The 26,370-nt window shown below is 49.2% G+C and overlaps 1 protein-coding gene across 2 annotated transcripts in view; it reads right to left on the bottom strand.

Annotated features, from left to right (window-relative positions):
* The window catches only part of AGFG2 (ArfGAP with FG repeats 2), a 30,988-nt gene extending 4,914 nt beyond the window's left edge, over positions 1-26,074 (bottom strand). Inside the window, exons 1-12 of one of the 2 annotated variants that reach the window (XM_032756084.2) lie at positions 25,713-26,041; positions 16,342-16,435; positions 14,702-14,817; positions 11,746-11,899; positions 10,990-11,155; positions 9,182-9,307; positions 8,289-8,321; positions 2,516-2,636; positions 2,215-2,297; positions 1,953-2,036; positions 937-1,065; positions 593-678 (exon numbers count right to left, since the gene is read on the bottom strand). In XM_032756084.2, coding sequence (XP_032611975.1) covers positions 593-678; positions 937-1,065; positions 1,953-2,036; positions 2,215-2,297; positions 2,516-2,636; positions 8,289-8,321; positions 9,182-9,307; positions 10,990-11,155; positions 11,746-11,899; positions 14,702-14,817; positions 16,342-16,435; positions 25,713-25,933 — 1,413 coding nt within the window. In that variant the 5' untranslated portion in view covers positions 25,934-26,041. Of the gene's footprint in view, positions 1-592; positions 679-936; positions 1,066-1,952; positions 2,037-2,214; positions 2,298-2,515; positions 2,637-8,288; positions 8,322-9,181; positions 9,308-10,989; positions 11,156-11,745; positions 11,900-14,701; positions 14,818-16,341; positions 16,436-25,712 lie in introns of both variants that reach the window. The other variant, XM_032756085.2, reaches the window with a different exon arrangement.
* Positions 26,075-26,370: the final 296 nt, after the last annotated feature.

Here is a 26,370-nt window from a genome sequence, read left to right as displayed (position 1 = left end):
AGGGGAGAGGAGCTGGAAGCTTAGAAGAAAGGCAGCCAGGAGTCCTTTCTCCTGAAAAATCGCTATGCTGAGGAAAGTGGGAAAGTGAGGGAGAAAAGGCCAGGCACGGTGGCTCACACTGTAATCCCAGCACTTTGGCAGGCCGAGGTGAGCTGATCACCTGAGGTCAGGAGTTCAAGACCAGCCTGGCCAACATGGGAAAACCCTATCTCTACTAAAAATACAAAAATTAGCCAGGTGTGGTGGTGCACACCTGTAGTCCCTGCTACTTGGGAGGCTGAGGCAGGAGAATTGCTTGAACTCAGGAGGCAGAGGTTGCGGTGAGCTGAGATTGGGCCTGGGAGACAGAGTGAGACTGTCTCAAAAAAAAAAAAGGAAAGTGAGGGAGAAGGGAGCCAAGGGCAGGGCTGGAACAGCATAGGAAATGCCAGTGCCCAGAAGAGCTGAGGCCCAAGCTCAGCCCTGGCTTGGACAACGCAGACCTTCATGAGGAAGGGGCACAGGGGCCACCTCACGTCAGCCTCTTCTGGAAGGATTGTCCCAGAGGGAAAGCCCACGAGCCCTACCACAGCACCCCAGCTGGGACACTCACCATGAAGGGGTTGGTGGAGATCCCAGCTGGCTGGCTCAGTGGCCTCTGCCCCAACTTGGCTGATCCTAAGTCCCCGAAGGAAGAGCCTAGGGGGTGAGAGCAGTCACTCAGCTGACACCAGCCTGCCTTCTTGCAGGTGGACAGCAAGGGGTGCCCTCCTAAACTGGGGGAGTAAGGGAACAGAGCAGTGGAAGTACCCGGGCGGGTCTGGTGCTTCCCTGGTCCCCCCCCCCGCTGGTCAGAAAGGGCACTGCATGGGCTCTGATGAGGTCGGAGGAACAACTAACTGATCTCTATGCAGAGACGGGATGGGGTGAAAGGAGTTGTCCATCTACAGCTCTTACCATTCTGCTGCTGAGCCAGCGGGGTCTGCGGGGGGAACAGCGGTGCTGGGAAGGAGCTGGCAAAGGCCCCGGTGGGTGGCACTGCCTGGGGGAAGCCAGGTCCAGCACTGCTCATCCCAAAGCCGGGCCCTATGGAGTGAAAGACGGGAGGCTCAGGTGAACTTCTGGAAGGTAGGCTGGAGAACTGTTTTTCCTAAGTCCCTCCAAGATGGGAAAATAGGGTATAGTTTTTCCCTGACATGAGGAGCAAGGGACCCAGCCTTGGAACTCTTCTGCTTCTCACACCACCGAACAACTCTGCCCTCTCCCTGCCCGGGGGTGCATGGCAGGGAGGGCATGGTGGTTCCAGGCACGGGCGCGGTGCAGGACTGGGCTAGCCTCCCACTAAACTGCAAAAATGGCACAAACTTCTAACGCTGTCTGTGCTTCAGTTCTCATCTCTAAAATGGGGACAGTCCGTCTCCTAGGGCTACTGTGAAGATTAAATCAGGGCCACGAAGCCCTCAGCACTGGGCCCACCACACAGCTCTTCTGTGTTTGCTCTTATTCCTCTCTCCCCGGCCTCAAGGCTTCAGCCAGCATGAGTCTGAGGGGAGAGCAGCAGAGGCTGGGGAGGGCCAGGGTGAGAGGAGACAACAGGCCTGGAGTTGATGGAAGCAGGGAACAGCGTGAGTGTTTCAGGTGGCTTAAGCTTCGGGGCACAGAAGGGACTGGGGCTGGGTGCCCAAAGGAACACTGCCGAGGGCTGGAGACAGGAGAATCGTTGCCACTGTCAGTCAACTCTAAAACAGTCTTCAGTGCGGTCTCTGGTAAGTAGCAGCCTGTTTGCTTCTAATTCTAAAATCTGGCTCTGTGACCTGGGTGCTAGGTGGCCTGGCACCGGGTGGGCAGGGGAAGAACCAGGCTGTCTGCTTCTCCCGACAGCGTGAGACGAAGGGTTAAGGGAGAGGCTGCAGGGTAATGTGCGCCTTGGGAGTCTCAGATGGTCAGGACAAGGGACCGTGCTGGAGGCTTACCTGGCACCAAGCCGTTGGGCTGGAACGGGTTGGTGGAAGGCAGCGGGGGCTGGGCGGCGGGAGCTGCAAAAGGGTTGGTGAAGGCTGCCCAGGTGGAATGGGGAGCGGCAGGAGAGAGAGATGGTTACTTTTTTTCTCACGTGCTTCATCCTGTGATGCCTGAGCATTCCTCTCAATCTCTCCCCTTCCCACCCTGTCCAGAGTTCCCAGACTCCTCCTGGCCTCAGGTCCCCTCCCCTGGGTCTCCACAGGCAGGACTTACCTCCAAAGGCCAGCCCTGTGCTGCTACTGCTGCCCGTCGTGACAGACTGGAGCGGGGGGACCTGACCAGCCATCCCGAAGAGGCTGCAACACAGGGAGAGAGAAGTCATGCACAGCTGCCAGGGCCAATCAAACCTGAGCGAGGGGCCAGGAGATGCCAACCCACCCTGCTCTCCAGGGTGAGTGAGGGAGAGGAGGAGAGGGGAGAACCGCCAGGAGATGCCGATGGGGCTGGAAGGAGCAAGGCCAAGCTTCGGGCGGCTCTCCTGCCCTACAGCAGACTGCCCACTGTCTGTACCTACCTGCTAGGAACACCTGCAGCGGGCACCCCAGGTCCCAGGAAGCTGCCCACGTCTGCGAGGCTGTTTGGCTGATTGGTGGGTGCGAGGGGAGCGGCACCAAATGGAGTCCCCTGGCTGCTCCCTGGGCAGTTGTAGAAAATACAACAGGGAGAGCTGAGGTGAGACAGGGCGGGAGGGGCAGGAGAGGAGATGGAGGTGGTGGTGGTGATGGATTGGAGTCATGGCATGACAGGTGCCCGCTGGGTTCTCTGAGGCAAGCCTATTTTCCCAGGGACCACCCAGTTCAGGAGGTCTTGTCTCCAACCAAGAGTTCTGGGCAAGGTGACAGCCCAGCCCTTCTCCGTGTCCCCTGTGCTCAAAGCTGTGCTGCGGAGAGGAAAGCAGCTTGTCCCCAGGTCAGGCTGTCCTCCTCCTGCTCCAGTTTGGCTTTCATGTCCCACTTTTCCCTCAAGAGATGGAAAAGCCTGTCCTTTCCTCAAGCCTGCATTTCCATTTATCAGAACGTGGCAGGGAGGGGCAGGCGGAGGCGCCATGGAGGACAGAAAGTCCCATCACACTCAGGAGGCTCCTGGCCTGTGCAGCCTCCAGCCATCAGCACTGTCCCTTCCCCATTTAGCCGCTGCTTCTCGGGAGGCCACCCCAATGCCCTGAGCCTGGACGCACTGCTCATGGGGCCAGCCCTGCTGCCGGGTTCTCTTGCCTCTCCTGCCCTCCCTCTTCTTCAGAGCCAAAAAGAAAAAGCACAGAGGGCAAGGCCCACATGGAAATCTTATAAAACAGCTGAGGGCCAAGAGTCCTGGAAATTCCAGGCAATCTTGTCTCAGGGGAAGAGGCTGAGTCCCTGTCATTTTAAGAAAGCCTCCTGTCTGTGCATCAAAGTCTCATCTCTATCTTGGGACCCTATCGACCACACTGGGCTGCTGTGAATGTAAAAGGAGGGTCCAGATGGAAAAAGGCTTTATTGACAGGACGTGGCGGTTCATGCCTGTAATCCCAATACTTTCAGAGGCCAAGGCGAGCAGATTACTTGAGGTTAGGAGTTCAAGACCACCCTTGGCAACATGGCGAAACCCTGTCTCTACTAAAAATACAAAGATTAGCCAGGCATGGTGGCAGGCGCCTGTAATCCCAGCTACTTCGGAGGCTGAAGTAGAAGAATCACTTGAACCCGGGAAGCGGAGGTTGCAGTGAGCTAGGATCACACCATTGCACTCCAGCCTGGGCAACAAGAGCGAAACTCCGTCTCAAGAAAAAAAAAAAGGACATCTTCCACATGCCAGGCATTATGCATAAATAACAGCGACCTGGGCCCTAAATGGGAGAAGCTGAGAATCTAGCAGGGAAGACGAAGTGTCCAGTGCCTACCTGCTGCCAGGTCCTGAAGCCCTGCTACCTCTCACTGAGTGTCGGCACTTGTAAGACAGTGCTCCCCTTTGCCACCTCCTTCCTAAATGCCTGGGCTTTCTAGATGAACGAGTGCTGGCTGCCAGCTTCCTCCTGGGCAAGGCTACAATGCCACTGTGCTTACTTGGTCATCAATCCTTTCTAATCCACAAGATGTAAGACAGGCTAGAAAGCCACTTGGGTGGGGCCGGGCCCAGTGGCTCACACCTGTAATCCCGGCACTTTGGGAGGCTGAGGCAAGTAGATGGCTTGAGGTCAGGAGTTCGAGACAAGCCTGGCCAACACGGCAAAACCCTGTCTCTACTAAAAGCACAAAAATAAGCTGGGCATGGTGGTGCATACCTGTAATCCCAGCTACACGGGAGGTTGAGGCACCAGAATCACTTGAACCTGGAAGAGGAAGATTGCAGTGAGCCAAGATTGAGCCACTGCACTCCAGCCTGGGCGACAGGGCTAGACTGTTTCAAAAAAAAAAAAAAAAAAAAGCCAGCAGCATGGTGTTGGATCCTCTACTGACTCTCCCAGCCGAGGCCTTTGCCTGCCTGCCTCCAAGTACAGTATGTGGAATTTCCACGCGAGCACGGCTCCCTCTCCTCGGATGGCTCACTCTTTGTACTGCTGTGGTCCTTCATGTTCCAGGAGCTTCACCCAGTGAGGACCAGGCTGGGAGAGAGGCTGCAGGCCATGCTGTGCCTCCCTGTGGACACTAGGGGGCAAAACCATCCCTAGCCCAGGCGGGGTTGGCCCTATGCACAGAGGGTGCATTCTCACAAAGGAGGCAGTGGCCCAAGAAACACCAGTACTCCTGTTTGCTTTTCATTTCATGCACTTTTTTTTTTTTTTTTTTTTTTTTGAGACAGGGTCTCATTCCAGTTGCCCAGGCTGGAGTGCAGTGGGATGATCTCAGCTCACTGCAGCCTCAACCTTCAGGGCTCAGCTGATTCTCCCACCTTAGCCTCCTGAGTAGCTGGGACTACAGGCACGCAACACCATGTCCAGCTAATTATTTGTATTTTTGGTAGAGATGAAGTTTTGCCATGTTGCCCCGGCTGGTCTCGAATCCGTGAGCTCAGGTGATCCACCCACCTCAGCCTCCCCAAGTGATGGGATTACAGGCATGAGCCACCACACCCGGCCTTCATGCACTTCTTACACCGCGCAGCTAGATTTCTTCCCTGCCTTATCACAGTTTGAGGGAGAGAAGCAGTTTTGAAAACCTCCCCTCTCTCCATACTCCCCCTGAGAAATATAAAAATAAAAGCAGGTTTGTCAGAAGAGACACCCACCTCTCAAAATCTCCTCTCTCATTTCACACCCAATAGCTAAGTCACACTCACGGGAACACCTGCATGATCATGGTGTAGTGGGAAGTGGTTCTGCCAATTATCAGCATTAGATCTGGGCCAAGTTGAGCCAGTTTCCTGCAAAGGGAAGCTCTTTCCTTCCTCATGGACATAATGCACGAAGGCACCCAACAATGGCAGGATCCTCGGAAATGTTCCTTGGCTCTGGGTTTGGCTATAGATGGACTGTTTTTTTTGTTTTGTTTTGTCTGAGACAGAGTCTTGCTCTGTCGCCCAGGCTGGAGTGCAGTGGCGCAATCTCAGCTCACTGCTACCTCAGCCTCCCGGGTTCAAGCAATCTTCCTGCCTCAGCCTCCCCAGTAGCTGGGACTAGTCACGCACCACCATGCCTAGCTAATTTTTGTATTTCGGTAGAGAGGGGTTTCACCATGTAGGCCAGGCTGGTTTCAAACTTCTGACCTCAAATGATGCACCCCACTCAGCCTCCCAAAGTGCCGGGATTACAGGTATGAGCCACTGCGCCCAGTGATTGACTGCTTTTTGAGACAGCCAGATAGTGGACAAAAGGTTTAATGCTTGGGACACCCGTGGAGCTGAGCCCTTCCTTCACTCTGAGTCTGCCCCAAAAACTGTCTTTACGGTGAAACTCCGTCTCTACTAAAAATACAAAAAATTAGCCAGGTGTGGTGGTGGGCACCTGTAGTCCCAGCTACTCAGGAGGCTGAGGCAGGAGAATGGCGTGAACCCGGGAGGCGGAGCTTGCAGTAAGCCAAGATCGTGCCACTGCACTCCAGCCTGGGTGACAGAGTGAGACTCCGTCTAAAAACAAAAACAAAAACAAAAAAAACCTCTGTCTTTAGAGCAATCAATTGCACTGGGAAGGCATTTCAGAGGGGACGCATCTATAACAACTTTATATAGGCTGTTTCCTCGAGTGCTCCCGTTCCTAGGAGCACACCTTTCTTACTAAATTGAATATTCCTGCACCAATGTACAATTCCTGCCAACAGTGCACAAGAAGGTCCTTTTCCCCACATAATACTGGCCATTATCAATCTAAAAATTTTGCCAATATGATGTGCAAAACTATCTTATCCTAGTTTGCATTTCTCTGATTAGTTAGGTTGAGGATATTTTCTTTTGTTTTTTTTTCTTTTTTGAGACAAAGTCTCGCTCTTGTCGCCCAGGCTGGAGCGCAATAGCACGATCTCTGCTCACTGCAACCTCCACCTCCCGGGTTCAAGTGATTCTCCTGCCTCAGCCTCCCAAATAGCTGCTATTACAGGCGCCCGCCACCACGCCCAGCTAACATTTGTATTTTTTTTTTTTTTTTTTTTTTTTTGAGACGGAGTCTCGCTCTGTCGCCCAGGCTGGAGTGCAGTGGCACGATCTCGGCTCACTGCAAGCTCCGCCTCCCAGGTTCACGCCATTCTCCTGCCTCAGCCTCTCCGAGTAGCTGGGACTACAGGCACCCGCCACCACGCCCGGCTAATTTTTTTTTGTATTTTTAGTAGAGACGGGGTTTCACCGTGGTCTCGATCTCCTGACCTTGTGATCCGCCCGCCTCGGCCTCCCAAAGTGCTGGGATTACAAGTGTGAGCCACCGCGCCCGGCCTAACATTTGTATTTTTAGCAGAGATGGGGTTTCACCATATTGGCAAGGCTGGTCTCAAACTCCTGACCTCAGGTGATCCACCTGCCTCAGCTTCCCAAACTGCTGATTATAGGCATGAGCCACCACGCCTGGCCTATTTTCATATTTTTTTTTTTCTGTATGTTACCTGCTTATATGTCTTGTCCATTATTATATTTTCATATTCACAGGAATTTTAAAAATACTTTATGGATACTAACTTCCATCTGTTTTCCATGTTGTAACTTCTCTCCATCTGTTTCATGCCTTTAAGCTTTGTTTATGTCATCTTTTATCATACAGAATGTGACCTATGGCCAGGCATGGTGGCTCATGCCTATAATCCCAGAACTTTGGGAGGCCAAGGCAGGCAGATCACTTGAGGTCAGGAGATTGAGACCGGCCTAGCCAACATGGTGAAACCCTGTCTCTACTAAAAATACAAAAATTAGCCGGGCATGGTGGCATGCGCCTGTAATCCTGCTACTCAGGAGGCTGAGACAGGAGAATCGCTTGAATGAGATCGTGCCATTGCACTCCAGCCTGGGCAACAGAGTAAGACTCTGTCTCAAAAAACACACAAACAAAAAAACAAAACAAAACAACAACAAAAACCAGAATGTGACCTATGTGATTTCTCTTTGTCAGAATTTATGGAGATTTTGTTTCCTATAGTTTCTTACTTGTCTGTTAGTCATGTGGGAAAGCATATTATAGTCTCCTACTCCTTTGGCTTATTAAATTCTGATTGTGTCTAATAGTTTTTGCTTTGTGAATCTCATGGGTATGCGGTCAGTTATTTTAAGTACATGATTTTGAGAACCTCTCTGTGAATTTTAACTTTTTTTTTTTTTTTTTTTGAGACAAGAGTCTTACTCTGTCACTCGGGCTGGAGTGCAGTGGCAGGATCTCGGCTCACTGCAGCCTCTGTCTCCCAGATTCAGGTGATTCTCCTGCCTCAGTCCCCTGAGTAGCTGGGATTACAGGCGCCTGCCACCATGCCCAGCTAATTTTTGTATTTTGAGTAGAGACAGTGTTTCACCATGTTGGCCAGGCTGATGTCAAACTCCTGACCTCAGGTGATCTGCCCACCTGGGCCTCCCAAAGTGCTGGGATCACAGGTGTGAGCCACCACGCCCGGCCAACTTTTATCAATATGAAATGTTTCTTCTTGTCGCCCTCCAAAATGATAAAATAAAAACAAAAGCAGCTAATCAGCTCACAGTGGCACAGTGAGAAGGCTGTGGGCAGAGCATGAGTCAAGAAGTCTGGGTTCTGGTCTCAGCTTGGTCACTCTGTGGCCTGCATGACTAGGAAAATTGCTTAACTGCCTTATCTGTCAGATGGCCAAATTTTAAGGGTTCCTTCCAGCCCTCAAAACTCTATGATCAGAGGCACTTGGGTAGGCTCTGGGGTGGGGAGAATAACTTACCAAAGCTGTAACTTTCAGTTAGCATCTGACTGGCTGGCAGTGAAGTTGGAGAAGAGAAGGATGGGTAGAGGAAGGGAGAAAGAAAGAGTGTACGTCACTGGCTTTTCCCCAGACATCTGAGCCTGACAGCAAGCACTGCAGCTGCCCTCCCATGTGTCCAGGATGTCCAAAGGCAGAAGGCACCCAAAGGCTATGAAGACTCAACATGTAGAGCTTAGGAAGGAGCAGAATGCTTTAAGAAGGCCTGAAGAATCTCTTGCAATGGCTAAATAACATAGTTTATTTGGTTTTGTTTGTTCATTCATTTGTTTTGAGACAGGGTCTCACTTTGTCACCCAGACTGGAGTGCAATGGCACAATAATCACTCACTATAGCCTCAAACTCCTGGGCTCAAGCGATCCTCCCACCTCGGCCTACCAAAGTGTTAGGATTACAGGCGTGAGCCATTGTGGCTGGCAGCAACATAGTTTACAGGCCTTTGGTCTTAGAGGGATGGATGAGGACTTCTGGAGACTACCTTGACCCTTGACCCTTTGGGACAGTGTACTATGCAGACAAGAGCACCTTAGAGAAAAAGTCACGTCCATTTTCAATTTTTCTAGGACTCAGGTCTTCCATACTTCCTAGTGAAAAGTTTCCTAGTGTATAACCCACACAGCTCCTGCTGCAATCTTAGTCATTTTCCTTTCATGAAAAAGCAGAACAGTAGAGCCCCCTCTCCCTGACAAGAATGTGTCAGACACGCTCATCCCCTCCTGGAGCTGCTTCTGTTTGTGCTTTGCTGCTTTGTGCAGTTCTTTAGGATAGTGAGGATATGAATGAAAGGTGATTTATGGACATGAACAAATGGACACGGTTGGAAGAGAAAGGAAGCCAGTGGGGCAGAGTTTACCTGCAGGAGTTGGCTGGGCCTGGAACGGGGCTTGACCAGCTGGAGGGGGGCTTCCAAACACAGAAGAGCTGGGGCCACTGCTAAAGGCATCAAAGTTGGCAAAGCCTCCGTGGGAAGGTGTCTGGCCTGTAGGTGGAAGAAACATAAAGGTTATATAGAAAATTGTCGGGTGTGGTAGCTCACGCCTGTAATTCCAGCACTTTGGGAGGCCGAGGCGGGCAGATCACTTGAGGTCAGAAGTTCAAGACCAGCCTGGCCAACATGGTGAAACCTGTCTCCACTAAAAATATAAAAATTAGCTGGGCATGGTGGTGCATGCCTATAATCCCAGCTACCTCGGAGGCTGAGGCATGAGAATTGCTTAAATCTGGGAGGTGGAGGTTGCAGTGAGCCGAGATTGTGCCACTCTACTCTAGCCTGGGTGACAGAATGAGACTCTGACTCAAAAAAAAAAAAAAAAAAAAAAAAAAAAAAAAAAAAAAAAAAAAAAAAAAAAAAAAAAAAAAAAAAAAACAAACAGAAAAAGAAAAGAAAATGTATATGCCCATCCATGTAATATAGCTACTAATTCTAAAGGCCAAAGGCCACTCTTATGGGACATCTGCCTTTCCACAGGGTTCTCTTCAGAGGGAAATGGGTGGGGCCTGGAGCCAAGAGCCAGACCCACACAGGGGGACAGGGGCACCCAGGGCCTCCAGGTTCACTCCCTGCCCTCTTCTGTCCTTACGCCATGAGGCATTAACATTTTTGTCAGGGCCTAGTTTGGAGCATGAAAATTTTTTTTCATGGAGGAAGGAGCTTGAATTTTTTTTTTTTTTTTTTTGAGATGGGAGTCTCACTCTGTCACCTAGGCTGGAGTCCAGTGGCGCGACTGTGGTTCACTGCAACCTCCACCTCCTAGGTTCAAGCAATTCTCCTGCCTCAGCCTCCCGAGTAGCTGGGACTACAGGCACGTGCCACCACACTTGGCTAATTTTTTTTTTCTTTTTAGTAGAGACAGGGTTTCACCATGTTGGCCAGGCTAGTCTTGAACTCCTGACCTCAGGTGATCTGCCCGCCTCAGCCTCTCAAATGCTAGGATTACAGGTGTGAGCCAGGCCGGGCGCGGTGGCTCACGCTTGTAATCCCAGCACTTTGGGAGGCCGAGGCGGGCGGATCACGAGGTCAGGAGATCGAGACCACGGTGAAACCCTGTCTCTACTAAAAATACAAAAAAATTAGCCGGGCGTGGTGGCGGGCGCCTGTAGTCCCAGCTACTCGGAGAGGCTGAGGCAGGAGAATGGCGTGAACCCGGGAGGCGGAGCTTGCAGTGAGCAGAGATTGCGCCACTGCACTCCAGCCTGGACGACACAGCGAGACTCCGTCTCAAAAACAAAACAAAACAAAACAGGTGTGAGCCACTGTGTCCAGCTTGAAAATTTTTAAAAAGGGAAAACAGATTCTATGCTGCTGAACCCTCTACTGGCTATTGCTGATTTGGGGGAAGAATAATCTTTGGTGAAATGGAACACATGATAATCCCCCTCCTCCCATTTTAACAGAGACAGAAAATAATAAAAAAAGGCTATTTCCAGTATTCTAAAAGGAAGTGCTAGGAGCCCTCAACTGTAATGTTTTAAGATCAAACTCCCAAACATAATCCTGGCTGTACTTATTTGACCCCAATCCTCCCAGCGTCACTGCTTCAGAGTGACCTTCACATTTGTTTGCATGAGAAGATCTAGAGCCATGGTCACCTCCAGGGACTGGATCTCTCATGTTGTAAGTATATATGCTGTAGGGAGGGTCCCATCCCAAAACCCACTTACCCCCAAAGGCAGGGAATGCAGCAAAAGCTGGTGCCATCTGGGGTGCAGCAAAGGGGTCTCCACCGATGTCAGCCAGCAGGTCAGTACTGGCTTTTTTGACAGAGGAGTGGGGAGGTGGCTGAGTGCTCCGGGCCTGGGATGTCCGAGCGTGAGACTGACTGACGGGCTTGGAGGAGAAGGAATGCATACAGCCCTTAGAATCCCAGACATGCCCCAGGCCCTCCTCTGGCTCCCCAGGTTGCCCTCAGATAGGCAGGTAGAGAGAGAAGACAGTGAGTAACTGCCCTCAACCTAGAAGTTTCCTGGGCAGGAGCTGCGTTAGCCCCTCACAGCTCATATCATCCTCATCTTCTCAGTACACCTGCTCCAAGAACTACACATTTTACAGAACATGAGCCAAGGTAACCCTGAGATATACAGGAATATTGCCCGACACTGCCCCCGGGGCTGTTACTCCTCAACTTTCCCAGGTATTGGACACCATGTTCCAGCCCCTTCTGTGTTTCTTTGATGGAATGCTCAGGTTTGGAGCTGATATTCTGACTTTCCTAAATACCACTTCCTGTTAGGTTCTGACTTCCAAAAGATATGAGGTCCAGAAGTGACAAATACAAGATACAGGTTAACAGCAGAGCCGAGACCCAACTCACAGGTCCTGCACTGTTGTATGCTAAGTCCAGGGAATCTGATTCAGGAAACTGACACTCCTGTCTCCCAAATCTCAACAGAAACATGATGAGCAGATCTGAGAGTTACCTGGCTCGAGGTGGAGGCAGCAACTGAGAGAGATGGTGCAGGATCACCCAGAAGTGTCCGAAGAGGCTTCCCTTCTGGGATGGAGCCCTGCACAGGGGTGGAGGCACTGCCTTTGGTATAAGTGGGCCCCTTGACTTGGTCTGGGGGGACATACCTTTGAGAAAAAATAATTAGGCTGTAAAGAGAGGGATACAACTTTGGACCATACTCAGTTTAGGTGTTTGGGAAGACGCAGGTTACAGGAGTCAAAATCTATGCTCATTTTTCTCTACTAATTCCCTTTTTTGAAGGGAACTGAGCAACTTAGCAAAGTTCTGCCTATCTTGAGCATCCCCTTGAACATCTTTTGGTTTTTTTGAGACAGGGTCTCGCTCTGTCGCCCAGGCTGGAGTGCAGTGGGGCAATGTTGGCTCAACACAGCCTTAACCACCCAGGCTCAAGTGATTCTCCTGCCTCCGCCTCCCAAGTAGCTGGGACCACAAATAAGTACATGCTACCATGCCTGGCTAATTTTTTAATTATTGGTAGAGATGAGGTCTCGCTATGTTGCCCAGGCAGGTCTCAACCTCTTGGCCTCAGGTGATCCTCCTGCCTTAGCCTCCAAAGTTCTGGGATTACAGGCGTGAGCCACCGCACCTGGCAAAGGTCCCCCTCTTTTATTTCCTGGGTGTTTCTTCAAACTCCTTCTTCTCAGCTCCATTGAAAAGCTGCCTGCCGCCTCATCCTCTAGGTGCTCACAATCCACACTTCTATCCTGCCAGCTCCTACCGGGACAATTCCCTTCCACTACAGTGTATGTGGCCCCTACTCTGTAAGTGTCATCTTAATCCTGAGGACATCCCTAGGAGGGACTCCACAGTGTGGTCTTATCCACATCAAACTCTTTGTTCTCTGCATTCTCTTCTCTACCTCACAGTTACCTCCCAACATGTACACACCCCAGAGATCCCACAAGAAGTGATACCAGGGGAGAGGAAAGGTAAGGGAGAATGGAGATGCTGTTTCCTTCATCAGGAAGACAAAATATAATTGTCCCATGGTATCCTCAGGGAACTGGTTCCAGGATCCCCCTGACAATTCCATAATCAGAGGACGGGATGCTCAAGTCTCTTATATAATATGGTGAAGTATTTGCATATCAAATATGTACATCCTCTAATATACTTTAAATCATCTCTAGGTTACTTACAACACCTAATACAATGTAAATGCCATGCAATAGTTGCTATATTCTATTGCTTTTTATTTGTATTATTATTATTTTTTTGAGACGGAGTCTCACTCTGTCACCCAGGCTGGAGTACAGTGGCACGATCTCGGCTCACTGCAGCCACCGCCTCCCGGGTTCAAGCAGTTCTTGCCTCAGCCTCCTGAGTAGCTGGGATTACAGGCACCCACGACCATGCCTGGCTAATTTTTTGTATTTTTAGTAGAGACGGGGTTTCACCATGTTGGCCAGGCTAGTCTTGAACTCCTGACCCTGTGATCCACCCGCCTCAGTCTCCCAAAGTGCTGGGATTACAGGCATGAGCCACCGCACCTGGCCTTATTTGTATTATTTTTTATTGTTGTATTGTTAGTTTTTGTGTTCCCTACTTTTTTTTTTTTTGAGACAGAGTCTCTCTCTTTGCCCAGGCTGGAGTGCAGTGGCATGATCTCAGCTCACTGCAACCTCCGCCTCCTGGGTTCAAGCGATTTTCCTGCCTCAGCCTCCAGAGTACCTGGGATTACAGGTGTCCACCACCACACCCAGCTAATTTTTTTTGTATTTTTAGTAGGGACAGGGTTTCACCATGTTGGCCAGGCTGGTCTCGAACTCCTGACCTCAAGTGGTCTGCTCACCTCAGCCTCCCAAAGTGCTGGGATTACAGGCGTGAGCCACCTTGCCTGGCCTGTTTTCCCAAATATTTTTGATGTGAGGTTGATTGGATCCATGGTTGCAGAATCTACAGATACAGAGGGCTGACTGTGCATATAAATCATGAAACAAGGCCGGGCACGGTGGCTCACGCCTGTAATCCCAGCACTTTGGGAGGCCAAGGCAGGCAGGTCACTTGAGCCCAGGAGTTTCAGACCAGCCTGGGTGACATGGTGAAACCCCATTTCTACAAAAAAATATAAAAATGAAGGCCGGGCGCGGTGGCTCACGCCTGTAATCCCAGCACTTTGGAAGGCCAAAGGCGGGTGGATCACGAGGTCAGGAGATCGAGACCATCCTGGCTAACACGGTGAAACCCTGTCTCTACTAAAAATACAAAAAATTAGCCGGGCGTGGTGGCGGGCGCCTGTAGTCCCAGCTACTCGGGAGGCTGAGACAGGAGAATGGCGTGAACCTGGGAGATGGAACTTGGAGTGAGCCGAGATCACGCCACTGCATTCCAGCCTGGGCGACAGAGCGAGACTCTGTCTCACAAAAAAAAAAAAAAAAATATATATAAATTAGCCAGGCATGGTGGCACACACCTGTAGTCCCAGTTACTGGGGAGGATGAGGTAGGAGGATCACCTGAGCTCCAAGAAGCTGAGACTGCAGTAAGCTGTGACTGTGGCACTGCACTCTAGCCTGGGCAACAGAGTGAGACCTTTTCTCAAAAAAAAAAAAAAAATCATGAAATGATGGGTTAAAGGAATAAAACTATAGGATGTGTGCTTCCAGCCATCTCTCCCCATACACAAGATCAGCTGAGCTATAAAAATGAACACTCACAGGCCTACCTCCTGACTCCAATCAGTGTACTATCTCTCCAAAAGAGAGGACATAAAATCTGCAGGGTTAGTGACTGAGAACAAGTTGTCCTTTCATGTAGATTTATTTCAGTCGTAACTGAATGTGAGTGGAACAGAATCAACCCAAGTCTAGTCTTTGTGAGAAGGCCAAATTCAACTCTAGAAACTGGACTCTCAGATGAAGAATGTCTTGAACACGTTTCCATAGCAACCTCTTTCCTACTCCTTACCATCTCTTCTTCTCATATTTTTCCTGGAGAAACTCCTTCACTTTCTGAGGATCCCTGGAATCTGGTACTAAAGATGTCCGAGCATCAAATAGACCCAGCCAAATCTTCCGGCAAACCTAAAAGAATGAAGGTGTCAGAGGAGTGGGAGCAGAAAGCAGGAAATACAAAAGATACCACTTCCTTTTTTTTTTTTTTTGAGACGGAGTCCCGCTCTGTCGCTGGGCTGGAGTGCAGTGGCACGATCTCAGCTCACTGCAACCTCCACCTCCGGGGTTCAAGTGATTCTCCTGCCTCAGTCTCCCAAGTAGCTGAGACTATAGGCGTGCGCCACCATGCCCAGATAATTTTTGTATTTTTAGTAGAGACCAGGTTTCACCATGTTGGCCAGGATGGTCTCGATCTCTTGACCTCATGATCTGCCCACCTCAGCTACCCAAAGTGCTGGGATTATAGGCATGAGCCACCACGCCCAGCCACCACTTCTTATTTATTCATCAGTGAATATATATTGGCTGGGTGTGGTGGCTCACACCTGTAATCTCAGCACTTTGAAAGGCTGAGGTGGGTGGATCACTTGAGTACGGGAGTTCAAGAGCAGTCTGGGCAACACAGCGAAACCCACTCTCTAAAAAAAATGCAAAAATTAGTGGACCGTGGTGGCACGTGCCTATAGTTCCAGCTACTTGGGAGGCTGAGGTGGGAGGATCGTTTGAGCCCAGGAGGTTGAGGTTGCAGTGAGCTGAGATTGCGCCATTACACTCCAGCCTGGGTGACAGAGCAAGACCTTGTCTCCGATAAATAAATAAATAAATAAATAAATAAATAAATAAATAAATAAATAAATAAATAATAAATAAATAAATAAATAAATAAATAAATAAATAAATAAATAAATATTGAGCATGGACACAGTGCTAGGATCTGGGTCTACCTACAAACCAGACATGATTCCTGTCCTCACAGAGTTTATAATCCAATGGGGCAGTCATATCTTAGATAAATAAAACTAAAGTTATAATCACATTTTGTGACATGTATTGAAAAAGGAAAATAGAGGGCCATGAGAATTATGGAGAATTAAATTTTGATAAGGGTAGGGTCCAGGACAATTTTCAGAGCTCTGGCTTCCAGGACACCTCCAGAGGCCCTTGAGGACACCCTCTAAGTAAACCAATCACCCATAAGCTAGGGGTACTGCTAACGCCAAGGACAGCAACTTCTGATCAGCAGATTTAGCTAGGGAAGGGGTTTTAGTCACTTTCAAGTAAAAGACATGCACTTAAATCCAGGTTGTCAAGGCTTAAGGCAGCAGAGCTGGCTCCAGGAGAGCTTCCTCAGAGGGGGTGGCCCAGTCAACTCTGAATGCTCATGCTCTGGAGCTCTGGTCATTCTACCCCTCCATTGCTCAGGTGCCACATCCTACAAAGATATTGCTACTTCCCCTGGACTCCTGAAAAGGGGGCCTAGACAAACCACAATTTGTATAACAGAATAAAGATTCTGTAAATATACCTAAGGAAAGAAATCATACATATGAAAAAATTAAGAGAAACTCAACCAAAAATAAAACCATAAGGTTTCCCTACAATCTTGAGGCAAAGCCCCACGACCTTCTCACCACTCCATCGGTGGCAGCTCACCTCATTTCCACGGGATTGCAGGAATACTACTTCAGGCTCAGTAAAAGTTGTCATGGAGATTGACTTGACACGATGAGGGGGGTTCAGCCCTCTCCTACGGGAGAGAAACAGGAAGAAAGAGAAGTATAATGCAGTTAGCACGGCAGGCTGTTCATGGGAGGAGGAGGAGGGAGAAAGGGTGAAAGAATAGCATATAAACTAAGCTCAGATAGAACCCCCCCATCTGAAGCTACTTCCTAATTCCAGGAAAGAAGGGAAATATTTGGAATATTTTGGAGACACTACAAGTCTCCAAAGAGAGGCCAGGCATAGTGACTCACACCTGTAATCCCAGCACTTTAGAAGGCCGAGGCAGGCAGCTCACTTGAGGCCAGGAGTTTGACACCAGCCTGGCCAATATGGTGAAAAGCCGTCTCTACTAAAAATACAAAAATTAGCCGGGCGTGGTAGTGCACGCCTGTAATCCCAGCTACTCAGGAGGCTGAGGCACGAGAATTGCTTGAATCTGGGAGGCAGAGGCTACAGTGAGCTGAAATCACCCCACTGCACTCCAGCCTGGGCGACAGCAAGACTCTGTCCCCACTCCCACCACCCACTTCCAACCCAAAAAAAAAGAAGTCTCCAAAGAGACAGGGAAGAGAGAGTCAGGAACATCCTGTGATCCCAGTAGTTCTGGAGAGGAAAGGTAGAGCCTGCCCATCCAGAAGCCTCCTCTAGCCTGGCTCAGATCTCAATAGTTTCAGTGTTCAGCCTGTAGGCCAAGGGGGTACTTCTGGGAACTCAGACGCGTGACCACTTCCCATTTCCTACTTTATCATTGTTTTAGACCTGCAGCCCATCCCCAAGATCCCAGGGCCCACAAAAACACAAATCCTTCAAGCATGAGGGAAGTGAAAAATGAAGGCCCAGTATTATTCTTGGTAATACTAACAAAAACATGATTTGGTGACAAAAAACAGTCTCTAGCCCAGCTGGCCCTCCTTGTGTCTACAAAGAAGGGTGGAGTGGTGGTGGGATGGAGAGGGTCCCTCTCTTTCAGGAAGCCATCTCTAGGAAAAGAAATATTTGATTTTCTTATTTCCATATCTCTCAATAAAGCAGGAAGAAGTCAAGTTCAGCCATGAGCTATGAGGCTGGCATGGGCGAGGAATATGTATCCTGTGGCAGTGCTTTTGTGCCTCCTCTGTATGTTCTGTTAACTCCCTGGGAATCCAGTTCTGCCTCCAAGAACCCTGTGGAGATTACAAGAGAAGAGAAGGCTTCCTTGTCCCCACTCAACTGGTCTCAGGAGTGTTCTAATACAGGAAACTTGGGGCTAAGCCAGGGAGGGCTTCATAGGTTCCCCTGTCCTTGCACCTTAAGTTTTATTCTGGTCTAGGTCTACTACCCTTATTGGATTAAAACAAAACTGCCCAAACCAAAACAAGCTAGACCCTGGCACAGGAGGGAAGCAGTCTCAGCAGATGAGGCCTCTTCAGACTTTTACTCTCATGGGAAAAAAAATGGCCAAATCGAGTTGTTCAAATAAAAATCCAGAATAGGGTCCTGGCTGACATCCTCAGGAAGCACAAAGGGGGAAAAAGAGACAAAAATATTTAACAGATGAAAATCCTGAAAATTCACAAAGAAGGTGGGGAAAACATACATTCATACTAACAGGTGCACACACAGAATCCAAGTGCTCCCGCCAAGTCTGGGAGAACAGCAGCGAGGTGTAAGCAAAAGCAGCGGTGGTGGGGGTGGGGGTGGGGGTGGGGGGGCGGCAGGGAGTGGGTGGACTCAGTACAGAGTGAACAGTAAAGGGCGGCTACCCTGCGGATGATAAATTACTCATGAGATTTTAACAAAGGACAGGACACTGGAGGCTCCAGTTGACGCTGTTTACAGCAATTCTGCTGCTAGACCTTTAGGTATAAAGGGTCTCAAAAATGCTCTTATAAAAGACAAGCAATATCAAAGAGGACTGATGCCCCCAAGGAAAGATAAGCTCAGGGAAAAACAAAAGCAAGGCTTTGTTACTACATATCAAACAATAGCTCTTAAGCTTGATCTGCCCTGAAGACTGTCTTCCGATCACATTTCAGAGATGGTCCGTTCTCTCTCCTAAGGCCTCTCTTGCTAATGGCTTGGTTTGGTTTTGCTTTTAATTCTAGAAAATACTCTTTCTCACCTTAACCACTAGGTCCTTCCCCTTCAGAATGTCAGGGCTTTCTGAAGTCTAGCCAGACCTCACTGTCCCTGTGATCTCAAAGGTCTTCTCCTTCACCTCCTACAAACAAAATTTACTTTGCCAAAACACAAGGCATTATGGGAGGCACTGTGGGGGATACAAAAATTATAGGACGGAGTTATCTTATCACCAGGAGCTCATAAGAAGAACCCAGGAAGCCTAGATAAAGGTACTTCTCACTGCAGTAGGGTGCTATTCAGTCAGGCACTGATGGATCAGGGAGAACGTGACTCCAGGATGCAGCAGTTGCGGAAGGAAGAGAAACGGTCATGGGGAAGGTAAAACGTATTATGTTTACACTAGAAAAACAGATTCTAAGCCTATCACAAAAAGGTCATTGACATTTCCTGAATGGATAACCAGGAACTGTTAGCGAACTGTAAACAGGGAGGTGTGCTTCCTTGTTAGGGGGAGGAGGCGGGACTCAACCCAGGCATCAATCAAAATGGGATGCTTAGAACAGAACTTATGGTTGAGCCTGAACTAAAAGAGTTTATTTTTGGTGGGGGTGGCAGGGAGGGGGGGCGGCAGACGTGATAGGATGATGGGAAGGCAGAGAAAATAAGAAATGATTTAGGTGCTTTGGGCCAAATGAATCTGATGGAACAGGATGTTTCCATAGCACAGTACAAAAAGCATTGCTCTGACCTTGATGTCTGTAGACTGGATTTTGTACAACCAGAGCCACAGTCTGGGGGCAGGGAGAATTCTCTACAAGGCAACATTGCAGCCTAGGAAGGGGGCCTAGTTACATGGCCTATGAGTCAGAGTTTTTCTTTATGAATCACAGAGAGGCCACTGCTGGCCAAAAGAAGCAATTTAGAAACGAGAGCCCCCTTCCTCCTGGTAGCTAAAATCATGTGGCCTAGGTGTGCTGCATTTCACTGGGTACATACCAGGGTCATGCAGCGGACCAGATGTGAGTCACTGGCCTGGAATTAAACAGGCCCAGCTCTCCCGCTTGCACCCAGCTCCCCAACATAACTCTCAGGTTCCTCGCAAAAGAGGTCATCACAGCAAATTCATTCTGGTATTTCTAACCAGGAAGTGCTGGGGAGGAACAGAGATCAATTTATTTTCTCAGAATAGAGTAAGTTTTTCCAATTGAAAGTACATTATTAATAGGACTCAAGCCTCCAGCCAGTCAGGTTGTCTTTATCCACTTCAGTTTCTTTTTCACAGGGCACCTAAAGGGCATTTGAAGTATTCTGAATTATTTGGCAGCTGAAGCCACTTGTATGTGTAGCTGCTAGCATCTGCCCAGTCCTCTCTCTTTCCCTCCCTCCTGTCTCCCCTCTGATTCCATTAGGCATAGTACTATTTCCACAAATACCACACCTTTTGTTTTTCTGTGATCATCACCCTCATGCTGACCCATACTTTTGCTTCTATCTTGCTTCATAAAAGCATCAAACCTGCTCAGCTGCTCAGATAAGAAAGTTCTGCCAGGTCAACAATGGAAAAAAACCAGTTCCACCCAGCACCCAAGTTCTTTTTCATTTGTGCCAAATTTGGACTTGGGAAATCCTTGCCTTTGAACATTTGTGTTCAGATTCATACACCCCAGATCGTGTTTCTTTGCTCTGGGATTTCACTCCTCTGCTTCTGAACAGGGTACAACTAAACCAGTTTAGCTCTTATCTTGGATGCAAACATCACCATGAAGAGTCCCTGTTAGGAACTTTCGATAGTCCCTAAGAGGAAGGCTCTCCTATTACCCTGCTCCAGGGTCAATTTCACTAATTTTAGGAAACCTCTTCCTGATCTAAATTCTGCTTCAACCCATTTCCTTTGTTCCTCCTCAGCAGCAATGATAAACAGCTGTCCTGTTGATTAGAGCCAGGTAGACTCCTGATAGCATCCAGACGCCCTTCCCTTCAGGCTCAACCTCAATCCTTTTTACATGTCTCCCCCTGCCCTCACCTCTCTCACCACCCGCCTCCCCGCCTCCCCGCCCCCCCCGCCCCCCACGTCGAGCTTTTTCTCATCCCTTTAGTAATTTATTACTTCCTTAGGGGCTTTTCAAGTGGTTCATGCACCCCTTATGAAACAGCACCTACATCTGTAATTTAGTGAGACTCTGTCCACCTCTGCCCAGCAAAGGGCAACATGAAAGGTGACAGAGGAGGGGATGGAGGGATGGGACTAAAACAGGGGCAAGGTACATGTGTACCTCTCCAACCCAGACAGATGGAAAAGTACTGAATTATTGAAGAACTTACTGTACCTTTCCTCCCATGGAGATTAAAATGCTTCAACTAAGAACCACCAGCAAGCCCGACAGGGAAAGTAAGGAACAAGGAGGGCAGGAACTTCTCACAAATAAAGAGCTGTCAAGTAGCATTCTTGACACCCAGCCCAGAGCTCTGCCCACCTTAATTCTGACTCCTGTGATCACAGTAAAGTTGGGCAGAAATAGAAGAGATAAGCGTCTACTACAAAAGCCTGAAAAATGATGGATTGAACATGGACCCAAACAGCCACATCAAGGAAACATGTCATACTTTGCTGAAAAAATTGGGTGTCAAAGTTAGTGTCCATCCTTATGTCAATGAGATCTCAGGCCTCAACGTCCATTTTCTTTCTGAGGAACAGTGGTTCATCCACAGAAGCATTCCGGCAAACCAGAACAAGAAAGAACATTTAAAGCACTGCTTTGCAAATAGATGCTTTTTAGCAGCAATTTTTACCCCGTCTTAAGATTCAAATGACAGATTCATCCTCCAAGAATTAGAAATGTAACTAAACAAACAAGCATATGTGTATGTTGGGGAAATTAAACAGATCCACATCTAGGTTAAGGAAATTAGGTACTGGAAGAAAACCAAATGAATAAAACTAGGTCAGGTGTGGGACCTACAATTGTGGCAGTATGTATGTAAATTTAGGAACAGCAGAAACTAGCAGCCTTTCTCTCAAGCCCTCACACCAACGCTGTAGGTTTTTGCTACAGCTGAGAAAATATTTCTCATTAAAAAAGAGAGAACAAGAATGAGTTCATACATGCAGGGATGCAGGCAGAGTCATACCCACCCACCAATATTAAAATGTGTGTTTTTCTTCAGATCTTAGGAAATTCAACTTTGGCTGGAACCATCAACTTTGCTACATCAGCCAATCTAACCAGCTGGGAATTCTAGTAATTTTGCTCACTACCCCCAGACGACCCTATCCCCTTATGAAGGAGACATATTTGTAACCCACTGAACAGAAAACTGGCCTTTAAAATAATGTTGTCCTGCTGTCACCTTTCTCTGGCTACGGTGCTAAGTGTGGTATTTCAATTTCTTCCTTCCATATCATCTTCATTTTAACAAAGAATATTTCTTCTCGAGGCCAGGCACAATGGCTCACGCCTGTAATCCCAGCACTTTGGGAGGCCAAGGCAGGTGGATCACCTGAGGTCAGGAGTTTGAGACCAGCCTGGCCAACGTGGTGAAACCCTGTCTCTACTAAAAATACAAAAATTAGCTGGGCGTGGTGGTGTGCATCTGTAATCCCAGCTACCTGGGGAGGCTGAGGCAGGAGAATCGCTTGAAACCAGGAGGTGGAGGTTGCAGTGAGCCAAGATCGGACCACTGCACTCCAGCCTGGGCGACAGAGCGAGACTCTGTCTCAAAAAAAAAAAAATTAATAATTTCTTCTCTTCGCATCATACCTGTTTGGTATCACTCTAACCCACAGAGCTTCATTTTACTTCATACCTTTTAGCAATACAGAACGATTTCTTTATAGTCCATGGCTTCCACTAAGATGTCAGCTCCGTGAAAATGGGAACTTATCACTACTGTATCTCCAGTACCTAAAACAGTGTCTGGCGCTTGATAGGCACTGAATAAGTTCGTGTTGACTGACCAAATGAATGAATGTGCAGGCTATCAGCCGACCACAATTTTCACTTCCCACCAACACCAAACCCTAATCTACAGGTAATCAATCATGTGGACTTAAGATGCTAATTGGTCTCCGTGCCACCATGGAGCCATGCCTCCAGAAATAAGCATCCCCTGCCTCACATTCTGCCTTACAGCCCACCTGCCAGCTCCCACTCCTTCCCACAGCACACCAAAGGGACACAGGTAATACTGTGTTAAGACCCCTTTACAAGGATTATATGCCTTGCCCTTGTCATGATAATTATAGGGAAACTCCAGCTTTCTTGCAGAGTTTCTCCTGAAATTTCTCTTCTTAGACTCTCAACATGCCTTTAATTCAGCTTCATTTACTGGCCTAACCTCTTGATCTTTCATTTCACTCTCATTTCCTACTAACAAAGGGTTGGTCTAGCTTCTCATTTCCCAAACGCCAAAATATGCTCTCTAAATCCGCCGCCGTGAGGATCACTCCCTGATTTAGTCTCATAATGCTTTACCAAAAAGCTAAGCAAGCTTGGTGCCGTGGCTCACGCCTGTAATCGCAGCACTTTGGGAGGCTGAGGTGGGCGGATCACTTGAGATCAGGAGTTCGAGACCAGTCTGGCCAACATGGCGAAACCCCGTCTTTACTAAAAATACAAACATTAGCCAGATGTGGTGGTGCATGCCTGTAGTCCCAGCTACTCAGGAGGCTGAGGCAAGAGAATTGCTTAAACCTAGGAGGCAGGGGTTGCAGTGAGCCGAGATCGCACCATTGCACTCCAGCCCAAGCAACAGAGTGAGACTCCATCTCAAAAATAAATAAATAAATAAAAAGGAAAAACGAAACCAGGTTTTTAATGTGTCCCAGATAACTTAGCTTTCTTTGTGTCCTGATTGAGGGGTATTATAAGGGAAATGTTATCTGTGGGACACTTTAACAAAGATCTACAAAATAATGATAACAATGTCAGCACTTCCTAGTTACTCAATTTTATCCATCAGTTTCATCCTTCTGCTTCTCATAGCAGGGTCTTCAGGAATCAGCTCTTTCTCTTTCTATTTTACCCTATACATACTCCTTTTTTTTTTTTTTTGAGACAGAGTCTCGCTCTGTCACCCAGGCTGGAGAGTGCAGTGGTGCGATCTCGGCTCACTGCAACCTCCCACCTCTTGGGTTCAAGCGATTCTCTTGCCTCAGCCTCCTGAGTAGCTGGGATTACAGGCACCTGCCACCATGCCTGGCTAATTTTTGTATTTTTAGTAGAGACGAGATTTCGCCATGTTGGCCAGGCTGGTCTCCAAACTCCTGACCTCAAGTGATCTGCTCACCTTGGCCTCCTATACATACTGAGCCACTGAGCCCGACCCCTATACATACTCCTAAACGTTGCTCAATCTCTCCCCAGAGTTCTTCACCCACTGTCGAGTCTCTATCCTCTTGCTTCATTTCAGTCCATCTCAGTTTATGACACATTACTGTTTGGGTTCTCAATCATTATCCCAAGAGCCACGATGGCTTTTACTTAGACCAAAGTCGAGTTCATCCTTACAACCCACAAGTGAGGTTGATCAGAACCCAGAGAGAAGTTTAGCAAAGGAGGTTAAAACAAAGTAAATAATTCCAAACTGTATCTTGGGAAAACTAAATCCTCATTGCTGGTCTGCCATGATCATCACTAATATCAAAAAACAAATGTTGGAAACAGCAATGCCCATATGGCATTGGATAAGTTACGAAACCTCTCTTTGCTTCTGTTTTCCCATCTATCTTGCAAGAACAATAGTGCTCGCTCCCTGGCTCCTAAAGGTATCAAGACAGGGAAAGCTTTTTTTTTTTTTTTTTTTTTGAGACGGTGTCTTGCTCTGTTGCCAGGCTGAAGTGCAGTGGCATGATCTTGGCTCACTGCAACCTCCGCCTCCCGGGTTCAAGTGATTCTCCTGCCTCAGCCTCCCAAGTAGCTGCGAGTACAGGTGCGCGCCACCACACCCAGCTAATTTTTGTATTTTTAGTACAGATGGGGTTTCACCATGTTGGCCAGGATGGTCTCGATCTCTTGACCTCATTATCTGCCTGCCTTGGCCTCCCAAAGTGCTAGATTACAGGCGTGAGCCACAGCACCCGGCTGGAAAGCATTTTTTAAAAAGCAACACAAAAACAACAGTGCCTTAAAATAAGACTAAAAAATTGTCAAAATAAATCCCTTGACGAGCTTATTAAAAAACAGAGATCCAGGCCTGATATCAGATGTTAATCATGCATCTAACCAAACAATATCTTAATTTGGGGGTAGGAGGAGTGCAGAGGGGAGTGGAGGGGGGTTTACTATATAACCAGAAATCTAGGCTAGAACTGTGGCTGTAAATTCACTCTGGCATGACCGAACAGTACCAATGCCAAGAGTAGCACTCAGATGATGCACCAAAGCCCCCCCCAAAATCTAGAGTTTCCTGGATGCTACCACCAGGATCCAGTCATGGCAACAGGGAGCTTAAAGGTGTAAATGATTAACCTTCAGGATGGCACACCTAGATGTGCAAACGTTTGAAAAAGCTAAGCTCTCTACCAAGGTAACCCATTGGCTCTCATCTCTTAGATTTCATAAGAGTTTTACCCTCTGGGTAACATTTCAAAGCCCTGCTAAGATTAGTATTTACACCTGAACTCTGGACCATGGCTCCCTTCCAGCCACTATCTCTAGGCTGTCAATCGGGGTTAATTCGCTTTTTTAAAAAATCCTGTACTCTAATCATAGGAATTTCAACCAAGTTTCAGCTGGCTTCTGCATCTCACACTCCAGCAGGGACACAAGCCCGAAGGAAGAAAGGTGCTTGTCCATCTCCAGGCCGGCTTTCTCCACCTTTTTCCTTTTTGCTTTCCACCTGCATGAAGTTCCCTCTAAAGGTGCATGTCATTTTCTGGCCCTTTAATTCCCGACACCCCATCCCACTCCGAGTTCCCTTCCATCCTCCGCACTTTCTCCCTCCCCACTTGCAGTTTGCCTCGACCCCCTCGGGGAGTTTCTCGGTCCCTCTCCGGGCGTCTTTCTGCATCCGCACCCTTCTCTCCGCAGCGCGACTCCGGCCTTGCTTCCTCTCCCCTGCCCTTTCCCCTCCCCACCACACCGCTGCAGCAGACGACCCCGTCCCCACAGCCGGCGCGTTCCTGACCTTCCCGCCGCCCCTCACCTAAGCCCCCTTCCCTCGCGTCCCGGAGCCCCGGCCTCCCCACCCCGCCCCCGGGGTCCCCCCACGCCGACCTCGGCCACTTCCTCCCGGTCACTCACAGGAGGCCGGAGCAGGTGGTGCATACGAAGCTGCCCACGGTGATATCCACGTAGGTGACCCCGCGCTGGGCGCACTCGAAGCAGTGGCGGTTCCCGGCCTGGCTGCAGCCACCCAGCTCCCGCACCCGACGGCACCACACCTCCGAGGCCGCCTCCGCCTCCGCCTTGCCCCCGCTGACCCCGCCGCCCGGGCCCGGGCCCTTCTTCGCTGCCATCACCATCGCTGCCCACTCCCTCCCCGCTAGTCAGCAATCACCCCTTCAACCACTGCCGCCTTCCCGCCTCCTCAGCCGCCTCTGCACGCCCGGCTCCCCTGACAGAAGCTCGGGAGCGGGCGGTATCCGCAGGAGACTTCGCCGCCCCCAACCCTCCTTGCCTGTCCTGCACGCTGATTGGCTAGGTTTCTCCCACCTCCTTACTCCGATTGGCCCGCCCTGGGACGGCCTCCGGTTGCTGGAGCCGCCAATGCCACGCCCCACCGCCTTCAGGCCTCAGGCCTCTCCTATTGGCCGGCAGAGACCCCAGCAGCGAGAACTGTGCGTGCCTTCTCCTTGTCCCCGCCCCCTCTCGCCACTGCCTACACCGTGGCCCGCCTCCTAGTTCCGATTGGTGAGTCCTCGGCACTCGGGCTCCGACGCTAATTTTGATTGGCTGGCGG

Source organism: Hylobates moloch, unplaced genomic scaffold (assembly GCF_009828535.3).
Source record: "Hylobates moloch isolate HMO894 unplaced genomic scaffold, HMol_V3 SCAFFOLD_1, whole genome shotgun sequence".
Taxonomy (NCBI): domain Eukaryota; kingdom Metazoa; phylum Chordata; class Mammalia; order Primates; family Hylobatidae; genus Hylobates; species Hylobates moloch.
Note: the sequence above shows the minus strand (reverse complement) of the source record. Positions and strands in the feature narration are given on the sequence as shown.